Raw genomic sequence first — 25,525 nt, 5'->3', positions numbered from 1 at the left:
CAGAGAGAGAGGGAGCGACAGAATCCCAAGCAGGCTCCGCACTGTCAGCACAGAGCCCGATGCGGAGCTCCAACCCCCGAACCAGTGAGATCATGACCTGAGCCGAAACCAAGGTCGGACGCTCAACCGACTGAGCCATCCAGGCGCCCCTTTATAATTTTTTTTTAAAAATTAACATGTATTTACTTTTGAGAGAGCACGAGTGGGGGACGGGCAGGGAAAGAGAGGGAAACAGAGCCCGATCGCCGGCTGGAACCCACAAACCGTGAGATCGTGACCTGAGCCAAAGTCCCACGCTTAACCGACAGAGCCACCCAGGCGCCCCTAATCTTGAGTGACAGAAGTGGCTGCCTGGGATGTGTAAGGGACATGGATGGGATGAAGCTGGCAAAAGGCTCACAACGACCGTGGCTTCAGCTCTCTTGGCGACCGCCGCATGCCCCACCCCATCTCACTTTTCCAAACCGTGGTCTCCCCGGCACCCTCGCCGAGCTCCCGGCCGCGCGGCTCCCTCCCAGCCGGCGGGCACCTGCCCCGGCCCTCTCCGGCCGCAGCGCGCCGCCCGCTTTCTTGGCAAGCCTGCTGGAGCTTTTACACGGCCGCTGAGCCTTTCCGCAATGAGAATCGAGACCGAGGTGCCCAGAGGTTATTTTAATTTCCCACCGAGCGGAGACCTCACGGCCGGAGGAGCCGCGCCCCTTAGATGGGGAACGGCTCCGGCCTTGGTCAACTCGGCGCCGTTCCGCGTCCCCTACAACTAAGGGTCCTCTGTCCCTTCAAAGGTTACCGCCATATCACGTCTGCTTCGCGTGAGCGGGAGCCTCTGAACATCTCCCCATTTTCCTGTGAGGCCTGGAGGGGCGAGAAAGGGCGAGGGTTTCCGCGGCGTTCTTTCACCGCCGCCTCACGGCGCAAACACACCGCTGCCCAGGTTTCCGTACGGCGGGTATTCAAAGATGGCGGCCCCCGGGGCGCCGAGGCGACGGCCGCGCGGACTTATGACCTCATAAGGAGGAGCCGGACACCCGTATTCCGTTCTCCATAGAAACGCGCCAGAAACGCCGCTGACCCTCGTCAGGTGTTCCCGGGAGAGGAGGCCGGGCGAGGGAACTAGAGCGAAGGAAGTTTAGGGAAGTAAGTTAGGCCCTGAAGAGGTCGCTGCAGGTTCAGGAGAGACTCAAGTCCTTGTGTGGGTCTATTTGTAGAAAAGGCGGGGAGAGGGGCGGCCTGTCGGCCTCTAGGTAAGTTGTTGCTCCCCTAAGTCGGTGAAGGTAGCGTAGGGCGGGTGTGTTTTTGGAGGTGAGCACGGAGGAGTCTGTATTGAATGTCTGTAATCGAGATGTCTTTGGGGTCAATCCTGGGGGGGCTGTGCTGGTCAGTGATTAAAGATCTTAACAGATCAACTACCGAGAGTCCTGAGGTCAGGGTTTTAGGGTCTTCGCAGGTCACCCAGCCTGTAGGTGATTGACAGCTGGTGGGGTGGTGTTTGTCACAGAAGGCGGCGTTTGGCTCTGGTTCTGCAATAATTTGGAGCTCAGTGGTTGAGGAACCATTAAGGGAGGTCAGTGTAGCTGATCCAGTTTTGGTATTGATTCGGTGGGGTCGTGGCCTGTCTTTTGTGCAGGATCGTGTGACAGCAGGCTTGGAGGCTCAGGGGCCCCGGCTGGTTCCTGCGTTGGGCTCAGACTGGCTCCTGGAACAGACGTGTTGAATGTTAACATTCCTTAAAAGCTTCAGGTCCAAGTCCCTCCTCCATATAATTTTCTAATCTCTTTTGGCTCTCCACATCATCCCGTCCCTTTGAATCCGCAGAAATGAAAGTTTTGGGAGAGAGAAACGATTCAGCAGATTTAAAATTAATTAGCCTTTTGTTTTTGTTAGCCTTTTATTTAAGATTCTGTGTTTATCCTTCTGTAATTTTACTGTGTGTTGTCTTGGATATTTCCTTTCAGGTTATATATTATATAAAGTCTGCTATTTTCCCAGTATTTAAAAAATTTTTTAAATGTTAGGTTTTTTAGAGAGAGAGACAGAGTGTGAGAGTGTGAGAGGGGAGGGAGCAGAGAAAGAGGGAGACACAGAATCCGAAGCAGACTCCAGGCTCCAAGCTGTTAGCACAGAGCCCAATGTGGGGCTCGAACCCATGAACTGAGAGATCATGACCTGAGACCACATCGGACACTTAACGGACTGAGCCACCCAGGCGCTGCTCAGTATTTATACTGTTGAGTTGTCTTTTAATTTTTAATTTGTTGAGGTGTTTTTAAAACTTTGATTCTATAGCTCATATTCTCTCTCTCTCTCTCTCTCTCTCTCTCTCTTTTTGGTGTGCTCATTGTTCTGCATATTGAAGTGTATGTACATAGGGTAAATAAAGAGATAGGAGAGCAACATAGTTTAAAGGAAAAATTCACTGTTCCTCGCTGTCCATATGGCCTCATTTCTAAAATTGATCCGAAAATTACTTGCCACTGAGGCAGAGTTCTGTTCCGATTCTCCTTTGCCACTTCCCATTACCTGCTACTTCAGGGTCTTATGCCTAAGTCATGATTCCTGGGGAACCAAATAGACACAAATACTGGGGACCATGTGTCAAGGTGAGTACACAGCAAGAGAGGATGTAACACTGAAAGTAATTTTGCTCTTCGGCCTACAGGTCCTGACAAGAGACAAGAAATGAATGAAGAAAGAGGAAGTTCCACGACCTAGACAGTGTCATTTCTGGAGCACTTTTGACTGGCTACTAGATTTCTAACTAGAAATTTGGGGCATATCCAGAAGAGACAAAGACAGAATATCCCAGTTGTTGGCCATTTCTCAAAACAGAAGAAAATGATCAATGCCCAGGTGATTTTTGTCTTTTTTTAAAATTCTCTTCTTTATTCCCTGGTGAATTTATAGAGGCTTGTGAAAATATAGAGCCTGAGTGGCTCAGTTGGTTAAGTGTCTGACTCTTGATTTCGGCTCAGGTCACGATCTCACAGTTGGTGAGTTCAAGCCCTGCATCGGGCTCTGTATTGACAGTGCAGAGCCTGTGTGGGATTCTCCTTTTCTCCCTCTCTCTCTGCTTCTCCCCTGCTCACATTCTCTCTTTGTGTCTCAAAATAAATAACTTTATTTTTTTTTTTTAAATCCGTTCAGTATCTAGAGAGAAATAAACTTTGACTCTACCTCCAACATCATGGCAAAGTAGAATCAAGAATATAGTGTTAATGTGATTCCTGGTAAATGACCAGCGTTGGAACATAATATGTAACTAAAGGATCCTCTGGGTTACATCAGCTGACACGCTGCATCTAATATGTGTGACAATGACAAGAGAATCATGCTAAGTTACATGATATGCAGTGACTGAGAGGAGAAAGCAGAAAGGTTCCTCAGGGGATGTCAATATTTCATGGCACTGAGGACTCAGGAAAAATTTTATATTCTTCTTAGAGGTGATGGGGTAGACAGTGTTTTCAGCAGTCACCTTTTTTTTTTTTTAAGTTTATTTATTTTGAGGGGCGCCTGGGTGGCGCAGTCGGTTAAGCGTCCGACTTCAGCCAGGTCACGATCTCGCGGTCCGGGAGTTCGAGCCCCGCGTCGGGCTCTGGGCTGATGGCTCGGAGCCTGGAGCCTGTTTCCGATTCTGTGTCTCCCTCTCTCTCTGCCCCTCCCCCGTTCATGCTCTGTCTCTCTCTGTCCCAAAAATAAATAAACGTTGAAAAAAAAAAAAAAAAAAAAAAAATTTAAGTTTATTTATTTTGAGAGAGAGAGACTACGAGCGTGGGAGGGGCAGAGAGAGAATCTCAAACAGGCTGTGTGCCATCAGTGCAGTGTATGGGGCTCGAACTCACAAACTGTGAGTTTATGACCTGAGCAGAGATCACGAGTCGGACACTTAACCAGCTGAGCCACCGAGGTGCCCTAGAACACTAACCTTCTAATGAAGGCAGCAGCTGACTCTCTCCTGCTGTTTATTATAGAGTTCCACAGAGACTCCTGGGGGATAAACCAAGCAAATTCAGTGAACACGGCTTTTTCAGGGGACCAAAGTAAGGCTCCAGGAACAGGTGCCTGTACTGGCATTCAAGTACAGATTTGGCATTAGATAGTTGCACAACATTTTGTCTAGTAAGGGCTTGAATTACTGGCTTCTAGGGTGTTTGCTTTACAACTTTATGTGATCTCGGAAAATGAAGAATCCTTTCCTGTTTAAAAAAAATTTTTTTTAACCTTTATTTTTGAGACAGAGAGAGACAGAGCATGAACGGGGGAGGGTCAGAGAGAGGGAGACACAGAATCCGAAGCAGGCTCCAGGCTCCGAGCTGTCGGCACAGAGCCCGACGCGGGGCTCGAACTCACGGACCACGAGATCACGACCTGAGCTGAAGTCAGATGCTTAACCGACTGAGCCACCCGGGCGCCCCCCCCTTCCCGTTTTTAGATCCAGTTTTTACCTACTCTTCTTTTTAGTGTTTTTGTTTCCTGTAACTATACAAATTGCTCACGAGTACCTTTTAAAGAAAAAAAAAATCGGGGCACCTGGGTGGCTCAGTCGGTTAAGCATCTGATTCTTGATCTCGGCTCAGGTCGTGATCTCACAGTTTGTGAGTTCAAGCCCCATGTCAGGCTCCGCACTGATGTCATGGAGCCTGCTTGGGATTCTCTCTCTCCCTCTCTCTGCCCCTCCCCTGTTCATGCTGTCTCTCAAAGTAAATAAATAAAACTTAAAAGCAAAAAAGTACATTCTCTCTTCATGGCCTCTTTCCTCATTCCTTCATACCGCTTTAACAGATGTGTGGTGTGCTCCTGCTGTCCCTGGACCTGTGTGTGCATCTGTGCACGTGGCCCACTTACAAACGTAACCGGATTTATGTACATCTGTGTATGTAAACACACCTGTCATGACATCTTGTGTGTCGGTGGAACCATACTCCAAAGAGCATAATCTGTTCTTAATCCAGGCATCTAAAGAAATAATGACTGCAATGGATTGATGAATATTAACTATACAAAATTCCATTGGTCTGTAGTCATACTCAATGAGTAAAACTGTGTAAAGCATTTAGCGGGTACCTTCTAAGTGATATGTGGATCGTCTATGCCTAAAATCTTCGCCAATGCTTAATAATAGCACATTATCAACTTGCATAATTGCAGTCTGGGGCTCGAACCCACGAACCGTGAGATCAGGCCGAAGTCAGCTGCTTAACTGACTAGTGAGCCACCCAGGCGCCCCCTAATATCCTTGTAGTTCCTTAAGTGAAAAGAGCACTGGAGGCGTCTTTCGGTCCGATATTTGGTCTTCGATCTCATCTGTGACAGAGTTCCTAAATCCCTTGGAATGTCCTGGGTGATAGGAGCCGCTCTTGTTCTTAATAAACTTTTTATTTAAATTTTTTTAATGTTTATTTATTTTTGAGACCGAGAGAGACAGAGCATGAGCAGGGAAGGGGCAGAGAGAGAGGGAGACACAGAATCGGAAGCAGGCTCCAGGCTCCGAGCTGTCAGCACAGAGCCCGACGCAGGGCTCAAACTCACAAACTGTGAGATCATGACCTGAGCCGAAGTTGGACGCTTAACCGACTGAGCCACCCGGGCGCCCCAGAGCAGCTCTTGTTCTAATGGTGTGACTCGGTGAGCTCCTGCATGGGGGCTGGTCTGCAGAAAGGCCAAGCCATTATCAGAAGTGTGGAATTTTCAGCTGTATCCCCATTATCCAGAGAGGAGAGAGGGGCTGGAAATGGAGTTCATGACCCCCCCATGCCTGTGATGGAGCCTCCATAAAATCCCAAAGGTGTGTGGTTTGGAGAGTTCCAAGCTTAGTGGACGTGGGTGCTGAGGGGGTGACACGCCCCTCCCCTCGGACCTCGCCCTGTTCGTCTCTTTCATCTGGATGAAATCTGTATCCTTTATCATATATAATAAACTAGTACGCGGTTAAGTACACTGAGTTCTCTGAGCCGCTTAAGCAAATTAATCAAACCCAAGGAGGGGGGTCACTGGAACCTCCACTCTGTAGTTTGTTAGAGCACGGGTGACAACGGGTGGATTGGTGTCTGAAGCGGGGGCAGGGGCAGTCTTGTGGGACTGACCCCTTAACCTGTGAAATGTGACGCCGTCTCCAGGTACGTAGTGTCAGAATTGAGTTCAGTTGTAGGCCATCCAGCTGGTGTCAGAGAAGGGCTTAACAAACACACAAAAACACCTCCTATACTTCAGAACTGGTCTCAGCGTCATAGTTACTCTTAGCAGGGCAGCTTCCTTTATATTCCTCATGAACCAATAAAAGCGAACCTTTCATGTTAAACAGGGCTTTGTTATTACAGGAATCACTGACACTGGAGGACGTGGCCGTGGACTTCTCCCGGGAGGAGTGGCGGCTCCTGGCCCCCGCCCAGAAGGACCTGTATCGAGATGTGATGCTGGAGAACTACAGGAACCTGGTGTCCGTGGGTGAGGACAGTTTCCCTGTGTCCCTCAGAAGGTGCCCGGTCGGTGGCCTTTCCTTTCTCAGCTGCTTACACTTCAGGGTCCCTGCACTGTTCTGAACGGCTGATTCCCAGGACCACCTCTGGCACATGCTAAAAGGGTCTAACGTATTATGAGCTGTTTTTATTAGCAACACAAATGATGCGGGGTTTTCCGCACCGACAACCAGGCCTCCAGCTCTTCAGGTAGCAGCTAGGTGTCCTGCAATCCATTTCAGTTCTGACACTACCCAGAGTTGGCGTCAGACTCCACAGGTTTAAGGGTTTAGTACCGCAGGACCGCCCTCACTTTGGAGGCCAGTTGCAAGTATTGGGTACCCACTGTACCCACGCTTCAGTCCAGCTATAAATTAGGCATTGCTGCAACCCCGCTTCTGGTCTGCTAATTTGCCGGAACAGGTCGCAGAGCTGAGGAAAGCACTTTACTTAGGATTACCATTTTATGGGGGCACCTGGGTGGCTCAGTCGGTCAGGTGTCTGACTCTTGGTTTCGGCTCGGGTCATGATCTCACGGTTCGTGAGGTTGAGCCCTACATTGGTCTCTGTGCTGACAGCGCAGAGCCTGCTTGGGATTTTCTCTCTCTGCCCCTCCCCTGCTTGTGCTCTCTCTCTCAAAATAAATAAATGAACATTAAAAAAGAAGATTACCATTTTATTATAAAGGATAAAACTCAGGAGCAGCCAAAAGGAAGAAAGGTAGAAGGGAAAGTATGGGGGGAGGGGTGTGGACCTTCTATGACCTGTCCAGGTAAGCCACCCTCCTAGCACCCCAGTGTGTTCATCAGCCTGGAAGCTCTCCCAGCCTGGTTTTTTGGGACTTTTTATGGAGACTTCATTATGTAGACATAACCATTGAGATCATTAGCCACTGGTGATTAACTCAGTCTCCAGTGGCCGGGGGAGGGTGTTGGAGCTGAAGGTCCCAACCTCCTAATCACTCGTGGGTGTTTCTGGCAGCCAGCCCCCAGGCTAAAGCTAGATCGGTGCCCCTGTGACCAGTCATTAGTTCACAAAAGACACCCTTCACTCTGGAGACTCCAAGGGCCTTAGAAGTTCCTGTGTCAGGAATTGGAACTTAGAACAAATCCTGGAACAGATGTTCCTGTCACAGCTGCCACTCAGGAAATTACAAGGGCCTTACAAGCTCTGTGCCGGGAGCCTGTACAAAGACTAAATATATATTATAATATCACAGCGTCACAAGTGCCCTCTCCCGAGAGAAGAACCCCTGCCGTGCAGATGTGAAAACTGCCTCAGCCCCTCACGTGTAGCGTCCTCCCATCCCGACACACCCCAGCCCATCTCCAAGTGTCCTGTCTCTCCCACGGGCAGGGCATCAAGCCAGCAAACCAGATGTGCTCGCCAAGCTGGAACGAGGGGAAGAACCGTGGGCGATAGAAGAGGAAGTCCGCAGTGGAACCAGTCCAGGTGAGTGGGAGCCAGCTAGCTGGGTCACTGAGGAAGTCCCCCTCCAGCCGGGGAGAGGAGGCGGGCCGGGTGCTTGAGGACTTCATGCATCTCCCCGCCATGGGAGAGCTTTTCCTCCAGGTCTTTAGAAGGAAGTAGAACTCTTTTTTTCCTCTTCTGATATCTGATCCTTGCTTTTTTTCATTTTACGCCTTAATGTGTGTTGCTTTTGCCTAGTGTTCTTCCGTGGATTCTGTAGCTGACCCCCTTCTTTGTGCCCCATCAGAGTGGGTGTCCCTGTTCCTCCCACCCTGGCTGTGAAATTACCCTCCCGGGGGCTGAGTCCAAAGAGAAATGTGTGACTTCACACTGTTTCCGACGGTTGCACGTTCCGGCCCCTCTGGAAATGCTGATTTCCCTCCCAACAGCCAACTCCACCCTGTATGTTGTGTCTCCACAGTAACCTGGTCTCTTCCCTGGTCCACTTCCCAGCTCTTCCCCCACCTCGAAGGTCTTCAGATCCTTTCCATTTTCTCTGCTGTATTCCTAATACTTGAGATTTCTCTTCTGGCTCATGGATTAAGCTCTTTCTGATGTCTGGATGAGACTCCAAACCGATACCTCCCTACTTGTTGTCTGGTGTGAATTCAGTTCTAGGTATTTTACCTGCCTACGATTTCCGAGTCCCTGCACGAGGAATAGGAATGCTCTGCCCTCCACACAAAAAATCCCTCTTGATCCCATTTTAACATTATTGTGTCTTAGTACTGCACACCTTATCCTGCCCACACTGTTAACTGTGGCATTCTTGTCTTAAAGATCTCTGCTGTTTCTGTTGACTGTGTCACTAGAAAAGTTTCTGTTGACTGTTTCACTGGAAAAGATGGTTTTACATCATCAGGTCTAGCCTAAATCAGCTGTGTTTGCTTCTGTGGCTTCCTTCCTGTGGTTGATATTTCTGATTTTCCTTTGGTTCATCGTAGGTCTTCCCGTTGTACTAATTTCTCTAAATCATTTGTTTTTCATATTCTTTTTTTGTAAGCAGCTTTAAGATAATTCACAGAGCCTACAATTTGCCAACTTAACGCATACAATTGAGTGCTTTGTATCACATTAACACAGTTATGTAACCATCCCCGATTTTGAAAGATTTTAATCACTTTAAAAAGAAACATTTCTGGGGCACCTGGGTGGCTCATTCGGTTAAGTGTCTGACTCTTGATTTTGGCTCAGGTCATGATCTCACGGTTCATTAAGTTCAAGCCCCAAATGGAGCCTGCTTGGGATTCTATCTCCCTTTGTCTGTCTGCCCCTCTCCCGCTTGCTCTCTCTCTCTCTCTCTCTCTCTCTCTCTCATAATAAATTAAAAAAAGGAAAGTTAAAAAAAAAAGAAACATTTCTAGGGCTCCTTTTTTGAAATATTTTGAAATATTTTTATCACTTTAAAAAGAAACATTTCTAGGGCACCTGGCTACTGGCTCAGTTAGGAGAGTATGCAACTCTTGATCTCAGGGTTATAGAGATTACTTAAAAGTAAAATCTTTGGGGCACCTGGGGGGCTCAGTTGGTTAAGCGTCTGGCTCTTGATTTTGGCTCAGATCATGGTCTCATGGTTTGTGACATCGAGCCCTGCGTTGAGCTCTGTGCTGACAGCATGGAGCCTGCTTGGGATTCTCTCTCTCCCTCTCTGCCCTTCCCCAACTCGTATTCTCTCTCTGTCTCTCTCTCTCTCCCTCTCTCTCAAAAAAAAAAAAAAAAATTTAAAAAAAAAGTAAAATTTGGAGTGCCTGGTTGGCTCAGTCAGTTAAGTGGCCGACTTCGGCTCAGGTCATGATCTCATGGTTCATGAGTTCAAGTCCTGCGTCGGGCTCTGTGCTGACAGCTCAGAGCCTGGAGCCTGCTTCAGATCCTGTGTCTCCCTCTCTCTCTGCCCCTCCCCCATTCACACACACACACACACACACACACTCACTCTCTCTCTCTCTCTCTCTCTCTCTCTCTCAAAAATAAACAAACATTAAAAGGGTGCCTAGATGGCTCAGTCTGCTAAGCTTCTGACTTCAGTTCAGATCATGATCTCACGGTTCATGAGTTCAAGCCCCGTGTTGGGCTCTGTGCTGACAGCTGGGAGCCTGGAGCCTGCTTCAGATTCTGTGTCTCCCTCTGTCTCTGTCCCTCCCATGCTCATACTCTGTCTCTCTCGTAAATAAATAAACGTTAAAAAAATTTTTTTAAAGTAAAATCTTTAAAAAAATAAGATAAAGAATAAAAAGAAACATTTCTTCCCAGGCCCCCAGCCCCAGGCAACCCCTGCTCTACTTTCTATATCTACAGATTTGCCTGTTCTGGATATTTCATATAATCATAAAATATTTGGTCTTTTGTGTCTGGCTTCTTGCATTTAGCCTAATGTTTCTGAAGTTCTCCTGTGCTTTAACATGTATCAGCACTTCATTCCTTTTTATTGCCAAATAATACTCCCACTATATGGATATACCACATTTTATTTACTTATTCATCCATTGATGGACATTGGGTTCTTCCACTTTTGGGGCTTTTATGAATTATTCTATGAACATTAATTTTTCTTGGGTATACATCAAGGAGTGGAATTCTTGGGTCACATGGAGTCCAGGAAGTGTCCGAACATGGTGCTTCCAGACTCATGGTCAGCATTTCCTCCTCCCAGCCACGGTGTGTGACAATAACAGAGTATTGCCAACCAGGGGACCTCACTTGATCCTTTGGGTATTTTTACTGGGGCTCAATCCCACATTGCCCACGTGGCTGAACTTTAGTTTCTAGCCCCTCCAGAAATCAGGCTAATTCCTGTAGTCTCCAGTTCCTCTGAGGGTCTGAAGGTTGGAACTGATATGGCATGACCCAAAGCCTCCATCGTAAATCACATTGTTAGAATGTCCGGTGGTCAAAGACCCCAGGCAAACAAAGACATTCCTGTCAGGTAGGACATTCCAAGGGCCTAGAGATCACTTCTCTGGAGCCAAGGGCAAGGGCCAGACTTCTCTTTGGGTGAGGTTAAATCTTCACTGAAGGTAACTCTAAACACGAACAATAAAGGGATTAATTTAGAAATAAAGAGGAAATAGAGCTCATGGTCGTCCGATCAGAATGGAATGACAGCATGATATGTATAAGGTACACGTACATTTTGAATTAAGAAGATGCTGCCATGAATTAGGAATGAAGGCATGAAATAGGAAATGGGCAAGGCCATGGGGTTGACTATTCAGAGTGGTCTGGAATTGGCTGGATGAAAGCCAGCATTAGAAGGTGTCTGTAGGAGAAGCAGCGGGGACATGGATGAATGGGAGTATTCATGATGATGTACACGTTTATTGCCAGGATGACTGGGTTTGATAGGTGAGTAATCGAGGTAGCATGGTGGAGGGCTGTGCTTGGTTTTGTATTTTTTGTACAAAGATTTCCTGCCAATCACACGTGGCCTATTCAGTATGATTGGAACATAGGATAATATGAGCCGGGCGGACCAGGGTTGGACTGTGGTCCACTAAATCTGATTGATGTTTGGGAAGTTAGTTGGATGGTGGTCTATAGAAAGGCAAATTTAGGAACAGGATTATAATGCAAGAGTGTCTTTCAGCTCATGTTAAATTCTGAAGGCCTTACTTTCTTATTTGCTAGGTAACAAATGCGTTTTTTCTATATACACCTTAGTATGCATATTTCCCTGATCTCTCTAGTCAGAGTTTGGTTTCTCTCAGTGAACTTAAAGAATCCGCAAACTAAATGTTGGACTATCTAAAACTTTCATTATCTTTCATTCTCTGTGTCCTCCCAATGTTTCACCCGGTCCTCTTTTGAATAACAGGTATGTATTTTTCCACACTGCTATCTCTAGTTATACCCCCAACCAGATCTTGATGTCTATACTACATTTTTCTAAGTTTATTTATTTTGAGAGAGAGAGACAGAAAGACCGTGTGTGGGGGGAGGGGCAGAGAGGGAGAGAAACAACCCCAAGCAGCACAGAACCTGATGCAGGACTCCCCATCCCACGAACCATGGGATCATGACCTGAGCCAAAACCAAGAGATGGACGCTCAAACAGCTGAGCCACCCAGATGCCCCTATACTACATTCCTAATAATCCTCTCGATGTTTGCAACACAGACTTTTTCCAACACTTTCTGGATCTCAGTAATATTCCTCATCTCCATTTGACATGTTTCTACCTACCCAGTGGCTCAAGCCATAAAGTTAGCAGGGTCACCCTGATTCCTAACCACTGTCTGCTGAATTCATCATTTAACTGTCTTTTCCTTATGCAAGTATGTCCTGTTTTTCTCTACTTTCCAGTGTCCGTTCCTCCTTTAATCACATTTAACAGTATCCAACTCCTTTCTTTTTTTTTTCTTCATTTGGTTTTCCCCAACTAGGCTTAAGATCAGTGAAAATGAGGCATATTTTAAATGTTCCAAACACCAGCATAAGTGCCTGTACACAGGAGCCATTCAGTAAACAGCTTGGAGTGAATAAACACAACCCTCATCGTTCTGGATAGTAGTCTCTTCCACCCCTGTGACCTGATGTCTTTCCAAGTTCTGTGGAATGGTATCCCTCCGACCTTGTCATTTGCTGCCAAAAATGACTTGTGTCTTAGTATCTCTGCAAGTTCCTAGTTAGAAAGCAGCCAAATGTACATACGTTGTCAACGGTGTCACCTTATTGGTACACTTACTGCTTTTTTCTTTTCGTTTGTCTGTATAATTGTGTTTTTATCAATGTATAAGAGATAAGGAACATTTATATATGGCATTCTGTATTATGCTGTTGTCACTAAAATGCCGTTTTTAAGAAACACCAAAGAATTTCTTAAAGTTTTATTCGGGGGCACCTGGGTGGCTCAGTCAGTTGAGTGTCCGACTCTTGATTTTGGCTCGGGTCGTGATCCCCAGAATCTTGGGATTGAGCCCCACATCGGGCTCCAAGTCTGGAATCTGCTTGAGATGATCTCTCTCTCCGTCACTCTCTCTAAAAAAATAAAAAATAAAGTTTTATTTTCTCTTTCTCTCTAAAAAATAAATAAAGTTTTATTCAAAACAAGATTATGAAAGGATTCATTGTTCTCTTCTTTTTTAGAAACTGGCAAAGTTGATAATCACCTGCAGGGTCACTGGGAAGATGAAAGAATGCTGAAAGGTATGGAACTGTACCCCGAACACAATGCATTCGGAAATATCGTCCCTCAAAGCAAAAGTCAGTTTCCTTTCAGGCAAAATCATATGTTTGAGTTCTATATAAAAACTTTGAAATCAAATTTAAGTTTAGCCAACCAGAGCAAGATCTATGAAATTAGGAACTCTACAAAAGTCAACGGAAGTGAGAAATCATTTCTGCATGATAAGCGTGAAGATTTTCATTCTGCGGTTAAATTCCCTATAAGTACAAGACCCGTCAGCAATAAGTCCCAAGTCACTAAGCATCAGAGAACTCATGAAATAGAGAAAGCCCATGTGTGTGGTGAATGTGGAAAAGCCTTCGTTAAGAAGTCTCAGCTGACAGATCATCACAGAGTTCATACAGGAGAGAAACCTTATGGATGCAATATTTGTGCAAAAGTTTTCTCCAGAAAGTCCAGGCTCAACGAACATCAGAGAATTCATAAAAGAGAGAAATCCTTTATATGCAATGATTGTGGAAAAATCTTCACCATGAAGAGCCGTCTAATTGAACACCAGCGAACTCACACCGGAGAGAAACCCTATGTTTGCAGCGAATGTGGCAAAGGTTTCCCAGGGAAGCGTAATCTCATTGTGCATCAGCGAAATCATACTGGAGAGAAGTGCTATGTATGCAGTGAATGTGGGAAAGGCTTCACTGGGAAGAGCATGCTCATCATACACCAGCGAACTCACACAGGAGAGAAACCCTACATCTGCAGCGAATGTGGGAAAGGCTTCACCACGAAGCACTATGTCCTCATACATCAGCGAAATCACACAGGAGAGAAACCCTATCTATGCAATGAATGTGGGAAAGGTTTCACCATGAAGAGTCGACTGATTGAACATCAGCGAACTCATACTGGAGAGAAACCCTATGTATGCAACGAATGTGGAAAAGGCTTTCCCAGGAAGAGTAATCTCATTGTACATCAGAGAAATCATACGGTAGAGAAGTCCTACGTATGCAGTGAATGCGGAAAAGGCTTCACTGTGAAGAGCATGCTTATCATACACCAGCGAACTCACACTGGAGAGAAACCCTACGTCTGCAGCGAATGTGGGAAAGGCTTCCCCCTGAAGAGTCGGCTGGTCGTACATCAGCGAACACACACCGGAGAGAAACCTTACAGATGCAGTGAATGTGGGAAAGGTTTCATTGTGAATAGTGGACTGATGTTACATCAGCGAACTCACACTGGAGAGAAACCCTATATATGCAATAAATGTGGAAAAGGCTTTGCCTTTAAGAGCAATCTCGTGGTACACCAGCGAACTCATACTGGAGAGAAACCCTTTACGTGCAGTGAATGTGGGAAAGGCTTCACCATGAAACGCTATCTCCTCGTACATCAACAAATCCATACAGGAGAGAAATCCTATGTCTGCAGCGAATGTGGCAAAGCCTTCGCTGTGGAAACCGAGCTGATTTTACATCAGCAAATTCATACTGGAGAGAAACCTTATGCATGCAATGAATGTGGGAAAGGCTTCACTGTGAAAAGCCGTCTAATCGTTCATCAGCGAACTCATACAGGAGAGAAACCTTTTATATGCGGTGAATGTGGAAAAGGCTTCTCCTCAAAGAGAAATCTGATTGTACATCAGAGAACTCATAATGGAAACAAACCCTAATGACACAATGAACGCGGTCACACCTTGAGGAGGAAAATACGCCTTGTGCCACATTGGAGATTTCACACGGGATTGACTTCCTTGATTTGTACCGACTGTGGAAAATCCTATTTAGTACCTCCCAGGGAATTTATGCAGGAGACAAACTATGTATGTGGTGAGTGTGAGAAAGTCTTCCCACACCAAGTCAGCACCGTTGGACATCAAAGAATTCATAGAAGAGAAAGACTCGATGGGTTCAATAACTGAGGATTACATCTCTCTCATTTGTCAAGCCTCGTTAATACACACAAGAAATGGGGGCACCTGGGCGGCTCAGTTGGTTAAGCGTCCAACTTTGGCTCAGGTCATGGTCTCACGGTTTGTGAGTGTGACACATCAGGCTGTGTGCTCTCAGTGCATCAGGCTCTGTGCTCTCAACACAGAGCCTGCTTCGGATCCTCTGTCTCCCTCCCTCCCTCTCTGCCCTTGGCTCACTTGCATTCTCTCTCAAAAACAGACACTAAAAAAATACACACAAAAAATGTGTAAGTCAAAGTACATAATCCTTTGCAGGGAATCTGAAGTTACATACAAGTGAACCCAGGCAGGAGACAAACAGTGATAGTTCAGTGAACTCATTAAACACCAGTGTGCTCCCAGCATACCTGAAAAAGTCAGTGTAGATTAATTAGCCTGTTGCTAAATTTTCACCCTTGGGAAGGTAGGGAATTTTGAATAGGAGTGAAATCTAATGGGTGCAGAGAATGTGCTCGTGCCTTCAGTGATCAGTTACCTCACACCGTAAGTCAAAACAGGTAGACAAAACCCCTGACACATTCAATGTAGAAACGTCTTGAGGAAACATTTTTAGGCAATTATATATCTGAAAAGCACACAGTAAGATGAATCTTGTGGCTGGAGAGAGCAGGAAAGCCTCATGGGAATAAAGATCCTGTCTAATAAGTGATCATAACAGATCACCAGTGAACTTACACACAGTAGCAACATGATGATCGTGGGAAAGTCGTTGCCTAGAAGTAAAACCTCAATAGTTGTCCGAAAGTCATGCTGAAGGAAAATGGCAGTGAATATGGCAGGATTTTAGTGATACGTTCTGCCTCATCCTTTCTCATGAAGTCATGCAGAAATAAAACTCAAGAACACACTAAATGTGTTGGAACTAGCAAAACATCAGAAATTCTGAAGAAAAGAAGCCTCATGAAAATGATGCATACCTGAGTTTTCTGTCACAAATCTTAATACACCTGATGTCCATTTTGGGGCAGGGTACCTTGAATCACATTCTCAGTGATTCCATAATTTTAAAGCAGGGTGTTCTCACTGCTGATTAAATGTTAATGTTGTACACAAGGCAGGGGTGTTCTGTGCCCAACGTGTGTCATCTGATTCTTGCATTTCTGAGGCTCTAAATTCATCTCTTTTGGGCAAAAGAAAAAGGAATATATTTATAAATGTAATTTAACATTTGGACGTATTTATCTAAGTTTATAAGTTAGCATTAAGTAGTTTACAAAAATAACCTTATATATGATTTTTCTAAATTTTTTTGAAATAATTTTAGACTCACAAGAAAGTGTAAAGTATGCAAAGTTCCTGAGTACCTGTACTCAGCTTCTTCAGTGGCGTGATCTTACATAACTGGAATACATAATCAAAACCAATAAAATAACATTGGTACAATGCTGTTAACTATAGACCTTTTTTGGTTTTCACTAGTTTTTGCATGCACTAATTTGTGTGAGGTTTTGTTTTGTTTTTTAGTGGAGACTTCTAAGAAACTTTATCACATATATAGATTTCTGTAAATCCCACCACACCACAAGCAGGAAGCAGAATTGTGCCAACACAAAGAAACATCCTTGTGCTGCCCCTTATAGTCACACTCTCCCCATGTCCCTGACCCATGGCGACCGCTGACCAGTACTCCATCACTCTGATTTTGTCATTTCAAGGATGCTGTTGAAATGGGATGATACAGTGTAGCCTTTGAAGACAGGCTTTATTTTACGCAGCAAATTGCCCTTAAGTTCCATCCACTTTGTTGGGCATATAAATAGTTTTGCTTTTTGTTATGAGTAGTGTTCTTTTGTGATGAATGTACCATGGTTATCTGTTCAGTGTTGATGGACTTTGGGTTGTTTCTAGTGTTTCACTGTTATGAATAAAGATGCTATGAATCCAGTTTCGTGTGAACGTAAGTTTTCATTTCTCTGGGATAAGTACCCATGTTAAATTTGTGTTTAACCTTATAAGAAACAGCCAGACTCTTCCTGAGTAGCCATACTAATTTACATTCCTACCAGCAGTGTACGGATGCTCCAGTTGGGTCTTTTCTAGCATTTGGCACGGTCATATCGGATCCTAGACATCCCATCCAGTGTGTGTATGTAGCATATAGTGGTGGTCTTAGCTTTCCCAACGGCACGTGATGCTTACTTAGCACTTCTACATATGCTGAGAACCATTATCAGGGAAAGTTGTTACTTTTGTTTTCAACCATCGAACATAATTTTAAAAACTCAAAGCCTATCATGTCTGATGATATATTCACCTTTTCCTTTTTTTACTTTGATATTTTTATTTTTATTTTATTTTTTAATTTATTGTTTAATATACATCCAAGTTGTTTAGCATATGGTGTGACAGTGATTTCAGGAGTAGATTCTTTAATGCCCCTTTACCCATTTAGCCCATCCCCCCTCCCACAACCCCTCCAGCAACCCTCTGTTTGTTCTCTGTATTTAAGAGTCTTACGTTTTGTCCCCCTCCCTGTTTTTATATTATTTTCACTTCCCTTCCCTTATGTTCATCTGTTTTGTCTCTTAAATTCCTCATAAGAATGAACTCATATATTTGTCTTTCTCTAATTTTGCTTAGCATAGTACTCTCCAGTTCCATCCACATAGTTGCAAATGGCAAGATTTCATTCTTTTTGATTGCTGAGTAATACTCCATTGTATATATATATATATACCACATCTTCTTTATCCATTCATCCATCGATGAACATTTGGGCTCTTTCCATACTTTGGCTATTGTTGGTAGTGCTGCTATAAACATGGGGGTGCATGTGCTCCTTCAAAACAGCACATCTGTATCCCTTGGATAAATACCTAGTAGTGCAATTGCTGGGTCGTAGGGTGGTTCTATTTTTAACTTTTTGAGGAACCTCCTTCCTATTTTCCAGAGTGGCTTCACCAGTTTGCATTCCCACCAACAATGCAAAAGAGATCCTCTTCCTCCATGTCCTTCCAACATCTGTCATTGCCTGAGTTGTTAATGTGAGCCATTCTGACTGGTGTGAGAGGTGGTATCTCATTGTGGTTTTGATCTGTATTTCCCTGATGATGAGTGATGTTGAGCATTTTTTCATGTGTCGGTTGGCTATCTGGATGTCCTCTTTGGATAAGTGTCTATTCATATCTTTTGCCCATTTCTTCACTGGATTATTTATTTTTAGGTGTTGAGTTGGTAAGTTCTTTATAGATTTTAGATACTAACCCTTTATCTGATATGTTGTTTGCAAATATCTTCTCCCTTCTGTTGGTTGCCTTTTAGTTTTGCTGATTGTTTCCTTTGCTGTGCAGAAGCTTTTTATTTTGATGAGGTCCCAATAGTTCATTTTTGCTTTTGTTTCTCTTGCCTCTGGAGATGTGTTGAGTATGAAGTTGCTGTGGCCAAGGGCAAAGAGGTTTTTGCCTGCTTTCTCCTCTAGGATTTTGATGGCTTCCTATCTTACATTGAGGTCTTTCGTCCATTTTGAGTTTCTTTTTGTGTATGGTGTAAGAAAGTGGTCCAGGTTCATTCTTCTGCATGTCACTGTCCAGTTTTCCCAGCACCACTTGCTGAAGAGACTGTATTCCATTGGATATTCTTTCCTGCTTTTGTCAAACATTAGTTGGCCATATGTTCCCTTTTCTTCATTCCTGATGTTTCATGTTTCCTTCTGTCGTTTCCTTTTTGTTAAAACTTCCTTTAGTAATTCTTGAGCAGATCTGCTGGCAACAAATTGTTAGTTTTCTTTTTTTTTTTTTTTTAATTTTTTTTTTCAACGTTTATTTATTTTTGGGACAGAGAGAGACAGAGCATGAACGGGGGAGGGGCAGAGAGAGAGGGAGACACAGAATCGGAAACAGGCTCCAGGCTCTGAGCCATCAGCCCAGAGCCCGACGCGGGGCTCGAACTCACGGACCGCGAGATCGTGACCTGGCTGAAGTCGGACGCTTAACCGACTGCGCCACCCAGGCGCCCCAGCAAATTGTTAGTTTTCATAGCAAAAGGGCTCTTGTTCTCTCTTTTTTCTGGTTCTCTCTTTTCTGGTCAGTTATTTCCCTTGATATAATAAGGATATGCAATCCAATTTACAAATCCTACTTGTGGGGAAAAAAAGACGTTTGCCATGCAGTGTTATGGTAAAATTCATTACCAACTTAGTGTTGAGTAATTCATTTTATTTAAAAAAAATTTTGGGGGGCGCCTGGGTGGCTCTGTCAGTTAAGCATCTGACTTCAGCTCAGGTCATGATCGCATAGTTCATGGGTTCGAGCCCCGCGTCGGTCTCTGTGCTGACAGCTCAGAGCCTGGAGCCTGCTTCGGATTCTGTGTGTGTGTCTCTCTCTCTGCTCTTCCCCCACTCATGCTCTGTCTCTCTCTCTCTCTCAAAAATAAAAAAATAGGGGCGCCTGGATGGCGCAGTCGGTTAAGCATCCGACTTCAGCCAGGTCACGATCTCGCGGTCCGTGAGTTCGAGCCCCGCGTCGGGCTCTGGGCTGATGGCTCAGAGCCTGGAGCCTGTTTCCGATTCTGTGTCTCCCTCTCTCTCTGCCCCTCCCCCATTCATGCTCTGTCTCTCTCTGTCCCAAAAATAAATAAACGTTGAAAAAAAATTTTTTTAAATAAATAAATAAATAAATAAATAAACATAAAAAATTTTTTTTAATGTTTATTCATTTTGAGAGAGAGAGAGTGTGGGTACATATGCATGAGTTGGGGAGAGGACAGAGAGGGAGGGATAGAGAGAATCCCAAGGAAGCTCCACGCTGTCAGTGCAGACCCCAACGTGGGGCTTGAACTCATGAACTGTGAGATCATGACCTGAGCCTAAATCAAGAGTCAGACGCTTAACTGACTGAGTCACCTAGGCGCCCCTAAAAATATATTTTTTGAGCATTTACACTGTGCCAGGCACCATTGTAGTCGCTGGGGACACATCAATGAACAAAATGAACAAAACAGGCAAAGTCATGGCCTTTGTGGTACATATCATGCTGTGAATGCGACTGAGTAAAATAAATACATAATAGAATGTCAGTTCTGCTAAGTGCTATGAAGAAATATTAAGCTTAGTACATAAGTTGTAATGGAGGAACTATTTTAATAAGGGTTTTCAAGGAAGGCTGTTCTGAGCAGATGTAATTTGAACCAAGACCTAAATGTACTGAGGGTAACCAGCCAGCATATTTGTAAGCCAGGAACACTCCAGATCAGTTTCTAAGTGTTTTCTCTGGGCTTCCTGCCTCAGGATTCTCTGAAAAGCTTGAAAAAGATACAAATCCTTGAGTCACACTCCAGACCTCCTAAACCAGGACCTCTAGTATTGGGGTCCGGGACCCTGCATTTATAAAATGATCTTTGTGAACTCTTCTTAAATTTTAATATCTCTTCCCTAAATCCTGGATTAGTGTTCCTGTCACCATCTCCACTCTGTAACAGGATGGATTCTGGGCACTCTACAGTAAAAACAAACAAACAAACAAACAAACAAACAAACAAACAAAAAAACAGACATGAATGCTCTAGCAAGCAAGCGCTTAGAACCCTTTTACTTCCTATCCTTCTGTGAATCTACACATCCTGCCGTGGCAAGGAAACTGATCAGGCAGGGTCCAAGAATAAGCTACCCAGGCTGCCCTGAGCTCTCTGGACCAGATGCTGAACTCACTTTTCAGAGCTTGACATCCCAGGTGAATGGGGCTGCCCATTTAATCCTTGAGGGGAATATAATACTATTAAGAAATTATGCCAACAATAAGTTCTAAACGTATAGAACTAGTAAACATATATAAGCAAATGAAGAAATCTTAAATCACCCATAACTATACCTGAGAGTCTAGCATTGTTAACAGTATCTTCTCCCAAATTTTCAAACATATGTAAGTATGTCTTTCATGAAAGAAAAATGAGGCTTTTTATTATATTTACTATGTTATGAACATCTACATCATTAAATATTCTAAAACTTTTCTAAGATTGACATCTTTTTATAATATTAAAGTAACAGAATCATGATACAAAGATGTTAATGGAAAACTGCAAAAATTGGGAATGTGAAAACTTTTTAAAATATGATACCTCTTCAGTGACTCAAGAATGAACCTTTTTATTTTTTTCCAAGATTTTATTTTTTTTAAGTCATTTCTACACCCAACGTGGGGCTCACGCTCACAACCCAGAGATCAAGAGTGAATGGCACGCTCCACGGACTGAGCCAGCCAGGCCTGCAGGAATATGAAAACTTTTGACATTCACTACCCATAAGTATAAACCCTGAAGTAATCCAAACTAAATATTTAGTCAATGACTGGGGCGCCTGGGTGGCTCAGTCGGTTAAGTGTCCGACTTCAGCTCAGGTCGCATCTCGCGGTCTGTGAGTTCAAGCCCCGCGTCAGGCTCTGAGCCATCAGCCCAGAGCCTGGAGCCTGCTTCCCATTCTGTGTCCCCCCCCCCCCTCTCTGCCCCTCCCCTGTTCATGCTCTGTCTCTCTCTGTCTCAAAAATAAATAAATGTAAAAAAAAAATTTTTTTTAATATTTAGCCAATGACAAATGTTTATGATTGGTTCCCATAACGGGGGTCATAATATTTATACTATCCAGCAGACGTGTTTTTTTCTTCTTGAGAAAAGTTATATTTCTTTATTTAAACTGACAGTTGCAGTATATTCTTTTCTCTCTTTTTTAAGCTTATTTATTTTGAGAGAGAGCACAAGCAGAGGAGGGGCAGAGAGAGAGAGAGAATCCCAAGCAGGCTCCGCATGGTTAATGCAGAGTCTGATGCAGGGCTCAGTCTTATGAACCCATCTCATGAACCCTCAGATCAGGACCCGAGCTAAAATCAAGAGCCGGAGGCTTAGCGGACTGAGCCACCCAGAGGCCCCTACAATATATTCTTTTCAATTTCTATATACTGTTTCTCTGAGTGGATATTCCACAATTTACCAAAGTATTCGTGTATTATTGTACATTTAGTTTTTTTCTTCTAAATTACAAAAGCCAATGTGGTTAATATTAAGAAACATTTTTACCGAGTAAACTATTGCAATTAGAATTTCTAGGTCAAAGAGAAATTTTTAAATTGATTCAAGTTGCCTTCTAAAAAGGGAGTAGCTAGGGGCGCCTGGGTGGCTCAGTCCGTTAAACGGACGACTTCAACTCAGATCATGATCTCGTGGTCCGTGAGTTCGAGCCCTGCGTCGGGCTCTGTGCTGACAGCCTGGAGCCTGTTTCAGATTCTGTGTCTCCCTCTCTCTGACCCTCCCCTGTTCATGCTCTGTCTCTCCCTGTCTCAAAAATAAATTTAAAAAAACTTAAAAAAAAAAATAAAGGGAGTAGCTACTTAACATCTTCTAAGATTAAACCTCCCACGCCTAAATAGTAATAAAATTTTAAAGTGTGCTTTTTTTTTTTTTTATTTGGGAAATGTGCAAAGTATCATCTCGTAATTTCATATTCTGCAATGCCCCACGGTCACCATCTGTCTTTGGAAGGAAACATACTCATTTGCACCTTCACTTCATCCCTTCCCGCTAGAGGTAGCTATGTACCTACTCCGGGGGGGGGGGGGGGGGGACATTAGCATCTATTAGGAAGCTCCACCCTATTGGCTTCGTCCCTTCAATGGCAGTCTTCCTTAAACACAACCGCCCTCTCCTCACACCCAAGATGTCAAGTGACCACTGCTTTTGTCAACTCTGTGACCGCCGCCTCTCCAAGACGTCTCAGGTTCTACAAACCTTTTCCCCCCGCCGTCTGTCGGGGCATGAGCCCATCTCAGCCATACGGACACCTGCCTTTCTCTAAGATGGCCGCGCCCATGGTGCTCCAGTCTGACGTCGGCGCTCGGCCGTGCACAAGGGCGCTGCCATCTTTCTTCCCCTGACGGATAAATGTGCCTGGTGGCCTTAGGTAAGCACCGGTCTCTGAAGTCTCACCTGGTTAGTACCGCTTTGTTGGTCATCCCTCGCACGGAGGAGATGAAAACACTGAGGTGGCCAGTAATGATTTTGGCCTCCTCGCAGAGCCGCTCTGGCCCCTCCCGTTAGAAACGCCGGGGTGGGCGTGGCCGCTGACATCATAGAGCGGAGCCCGCCGTCGGAGCCCCGAAATCCCTCAGCGCCCTCAGGTCCTCGCGGGATTCGCTGGTTCCTGTGTATCCGAGTCCCTGGGTACTGCGAAGAAGGGCTTCCGACCAGGAAGTAGCTTCGGACGTGGGCGGCCTTTCGTCTCTACTCGCGGCGTTTGGAGAGGTACTGGTTCAGGTGAGTCGGGTTCTGGGCTTGGCTCGCCCCCTGTGGCGTCCGTGAAACGGGAGCGCGTGTGAAGGACCGCCGTTGGGATTTTATTTGGGTTCAGTCATTGAGGAATCCGGGGTAGTGATGGGGCCTTTGGGAATCGGTGATTAAGAGTCTGAGGAAATCGTCCGCCGAGAGGCCGACTGTGTTAGGGTTCGAGGTCCACGTGGATCACGCTGCTTACGGGACTCGGTGCGTGAGAAGTGGGGTGGAAGGTTTTTTTTCCGTGAACGCGTGTCTCGTCCAGGTTCGCGAGTTAATGTGGGGCTCCGTGTTAGAGAAGTCTGGGTTGGTTCAGTATGGCGTTTAATAGACGACTCACTCTCAGAGACTCCCGGTGGGCGCTGTCAGTGTTTGAGGAGGACCAGGGTCCTCGGAGAATCGGAAGGTTCAGGCTCAAACCCTGAATGCCGTAAACAGACCTGAAACCTGCATTTCCCCAGTTAATCGAAACCCAGTTCACTCCTTCAAGGTCTTCACGGACCTAAGAAAAAACTTTGCCTCCCCTCATCACCACTCTTCTCACTGTCTCCGCAAAATTCAGTGTGTTCGGGGTGAGCTGGTGATACATTTACTGTTAAAGATGTAGTTTTTGTTTTTGCCTTTAAGGGGGTGCCTGGGTGGCTCATTCCGTCAAGCGTAGGACTTCGGTTCAGGTCGTGATCTCATCGTTCGTGGGTTCGAGCCTTGCGTCGGGCTCTATGTTGACAGCTTAGAGCCTGGAGCCTGCTTAGGATTCTGGGTCTCCCTCTCTCTCTCTGCCTCTCCCCTGCTTGCGCTTTCTCTCTCAAAAATAAATAAACATTTAAGAAATTTAAGTTTACTATACTTTTGGAGATTTTACATTTTTTAAAGCTTTATTTATCTTTGAGGGAGGGAGCGCGCATGCGTGGGGGAGGGGCAGAGAGAGGGAGACACAGAATCTGAAACAGGCTCCAGGCTCCCAGCGGTCAGCCCAGAGCCCGACGCGGGTCTCGAACTCACGGACCGCGCGAGATCGTGACCTGAGCTGAAGTCGGACGCTTAACCTACTGAGCCACCCAGGAGCCCCGAGCACGATCCAGTTTTAAAGCATTTTCATCACTCTGAAAAGTTTTCTTGGTCTTCTATCCACTCCTTCTCCACTCCTACCCCCAGCCATGCACAACCACTGATCATCTTCTTGGGTCTATTAGTTTGCAATTTCTAGACATTTCTTATAAACAGAATCATAAAGTATGTATAGTCTTCTGTTGCCACCTTTTTTGATTGGCATTAAATTTTGGTCTATATTATAATTCTCACCAGGTTTTCCCCCTTTTTCCCAAGTGATTTATTGAGGCAAAATTGACTTACAGTAAGCCACAGATATTTAAGTCATATTGATTGGGGGACACCTGAGTGGTCAGTCAGCTAAGCGACTGATTCTTGATTTTGGCTCAGGTCATGATCTCGTGGTTTGTGCATTCGATCCCCACGTGGGGCTCCGTAATGAGAGTGGCATCTGGGATTCTCTCTCTTTCCCTCTCTCTCTGCCCCTTTCTGTCTGTCTGTCTCTCTCTCTCAAGATAAATAAATAAACTTAAAAAATCATATTGATTGGTATTTTGACATATATACTCATGAAAGTATCACCACCATGAAGATCATAAACACACCCCTCAGCACCAAATTTTCTTTATGCTCCTTTTTAACCTACCCCTCTCATACTTCCCCATCTCTCCCCAAGCCACCACTCATCTAGTTTTCATTACTATAGGCTAGCTTATATATTTTTAAGTTTTATATAAATGGACTTATACAGGATGTGCTGGGGTTTTTTTAAATTATTTTTAATGCTTATTAAAAAAAAAACTTTTTTTTTTTTTTTTTTTTTTTTTTTTTTTAATTTTTGAGAGAGAGTGGGAGCAGGGGAGAGTCAGAGAGAGAAGGACACACAGATTCTGAAGCAGGCTCCAGGCTCTGAGCTGTCAGTGCAGAGTCCCATGAGGGGCTTGAACCCACAAACTGTGAGATCATAACCTGAGCCAAAGTTGGATGCTTAACTGACTGAGGCACCCAGGCGCCCCTGGCCACATTTGCTTTTTTTTTTTTTTTTTTTTTTTCAATTTTTTTTTTCCACGTTTTTATTTATTTTTGGGACAGAGAGAGACAGAGCATGAACGGGGGAGGGGCAGAGAGAGAGGGAGACACAGAATCGGAAACAGGCTCCAGGCTCTGAGCCATCAGCCCAGAGCCTGACGCGGGGCTCGA

General features: G+C 44.9%; 1 protein-coding gene across 2 annotated transcripts in view; it reads left to right on the top strand.

Annotated features, from left to right (window-relative positions):
- The first annotated feature begins 1,022 nt into the window (after positions 1-1,022).
- The window catches only part of ZNF614 (zinc finger protein 614), a 37,189-nt gene continuing 12,686 nt past the window's right edge, over positions 1,023-25,525 (top strand). The window contains exons 1-5 of one of the 2 annotated variants that reach the window (XM_045440472.1): positions 1,023-1,241; positions 2,657-2,847; positions 6,315-6,441; positions 7,809-7,904; positions 13,005-14,660. In XM_045440472.1, the coding sequence (XP_045296428.1) occupies positions 2,833-2,847; positions 6,315-6,441; positions 7,809-7,904; positions 13,005-14,660 (1,894 nt within the window). In that variant the 5' untranslated portion in view covers positions 1,023-1,241; positions 2,657-2,832. Of the gene's footprint in view, positions 1,242-2,656; positions 2,848-6,314; positions 6,442-7,808; positions 7,905-13,004; positions 14,661-23,135; positions 23,261-25,525 lie in introns of those variants that run through there. The other variant, XM_045440471.1, reaches the window with a different exon arrangement.

Source organism: Leopardus geoffroyi, chromosome E2 (genome assembly GCF_018350155.1).
Source record: "Leopardus geoffroyi isolate Oge1 chromosome E2, O.geoffroyi_Oge1_pat1.0, whole genome shotgun sequence".
NCBI classification, from domain to species: domain Eukaryota; kingdom Metazoa; phylum Chordata; class Mammalia; order Carnivora; family Felidae; genus Leopardus; species Leopardus geoffroyi.
This window is presented reverse-complemented; position numbering and strand designations above follow the sequence as displayed.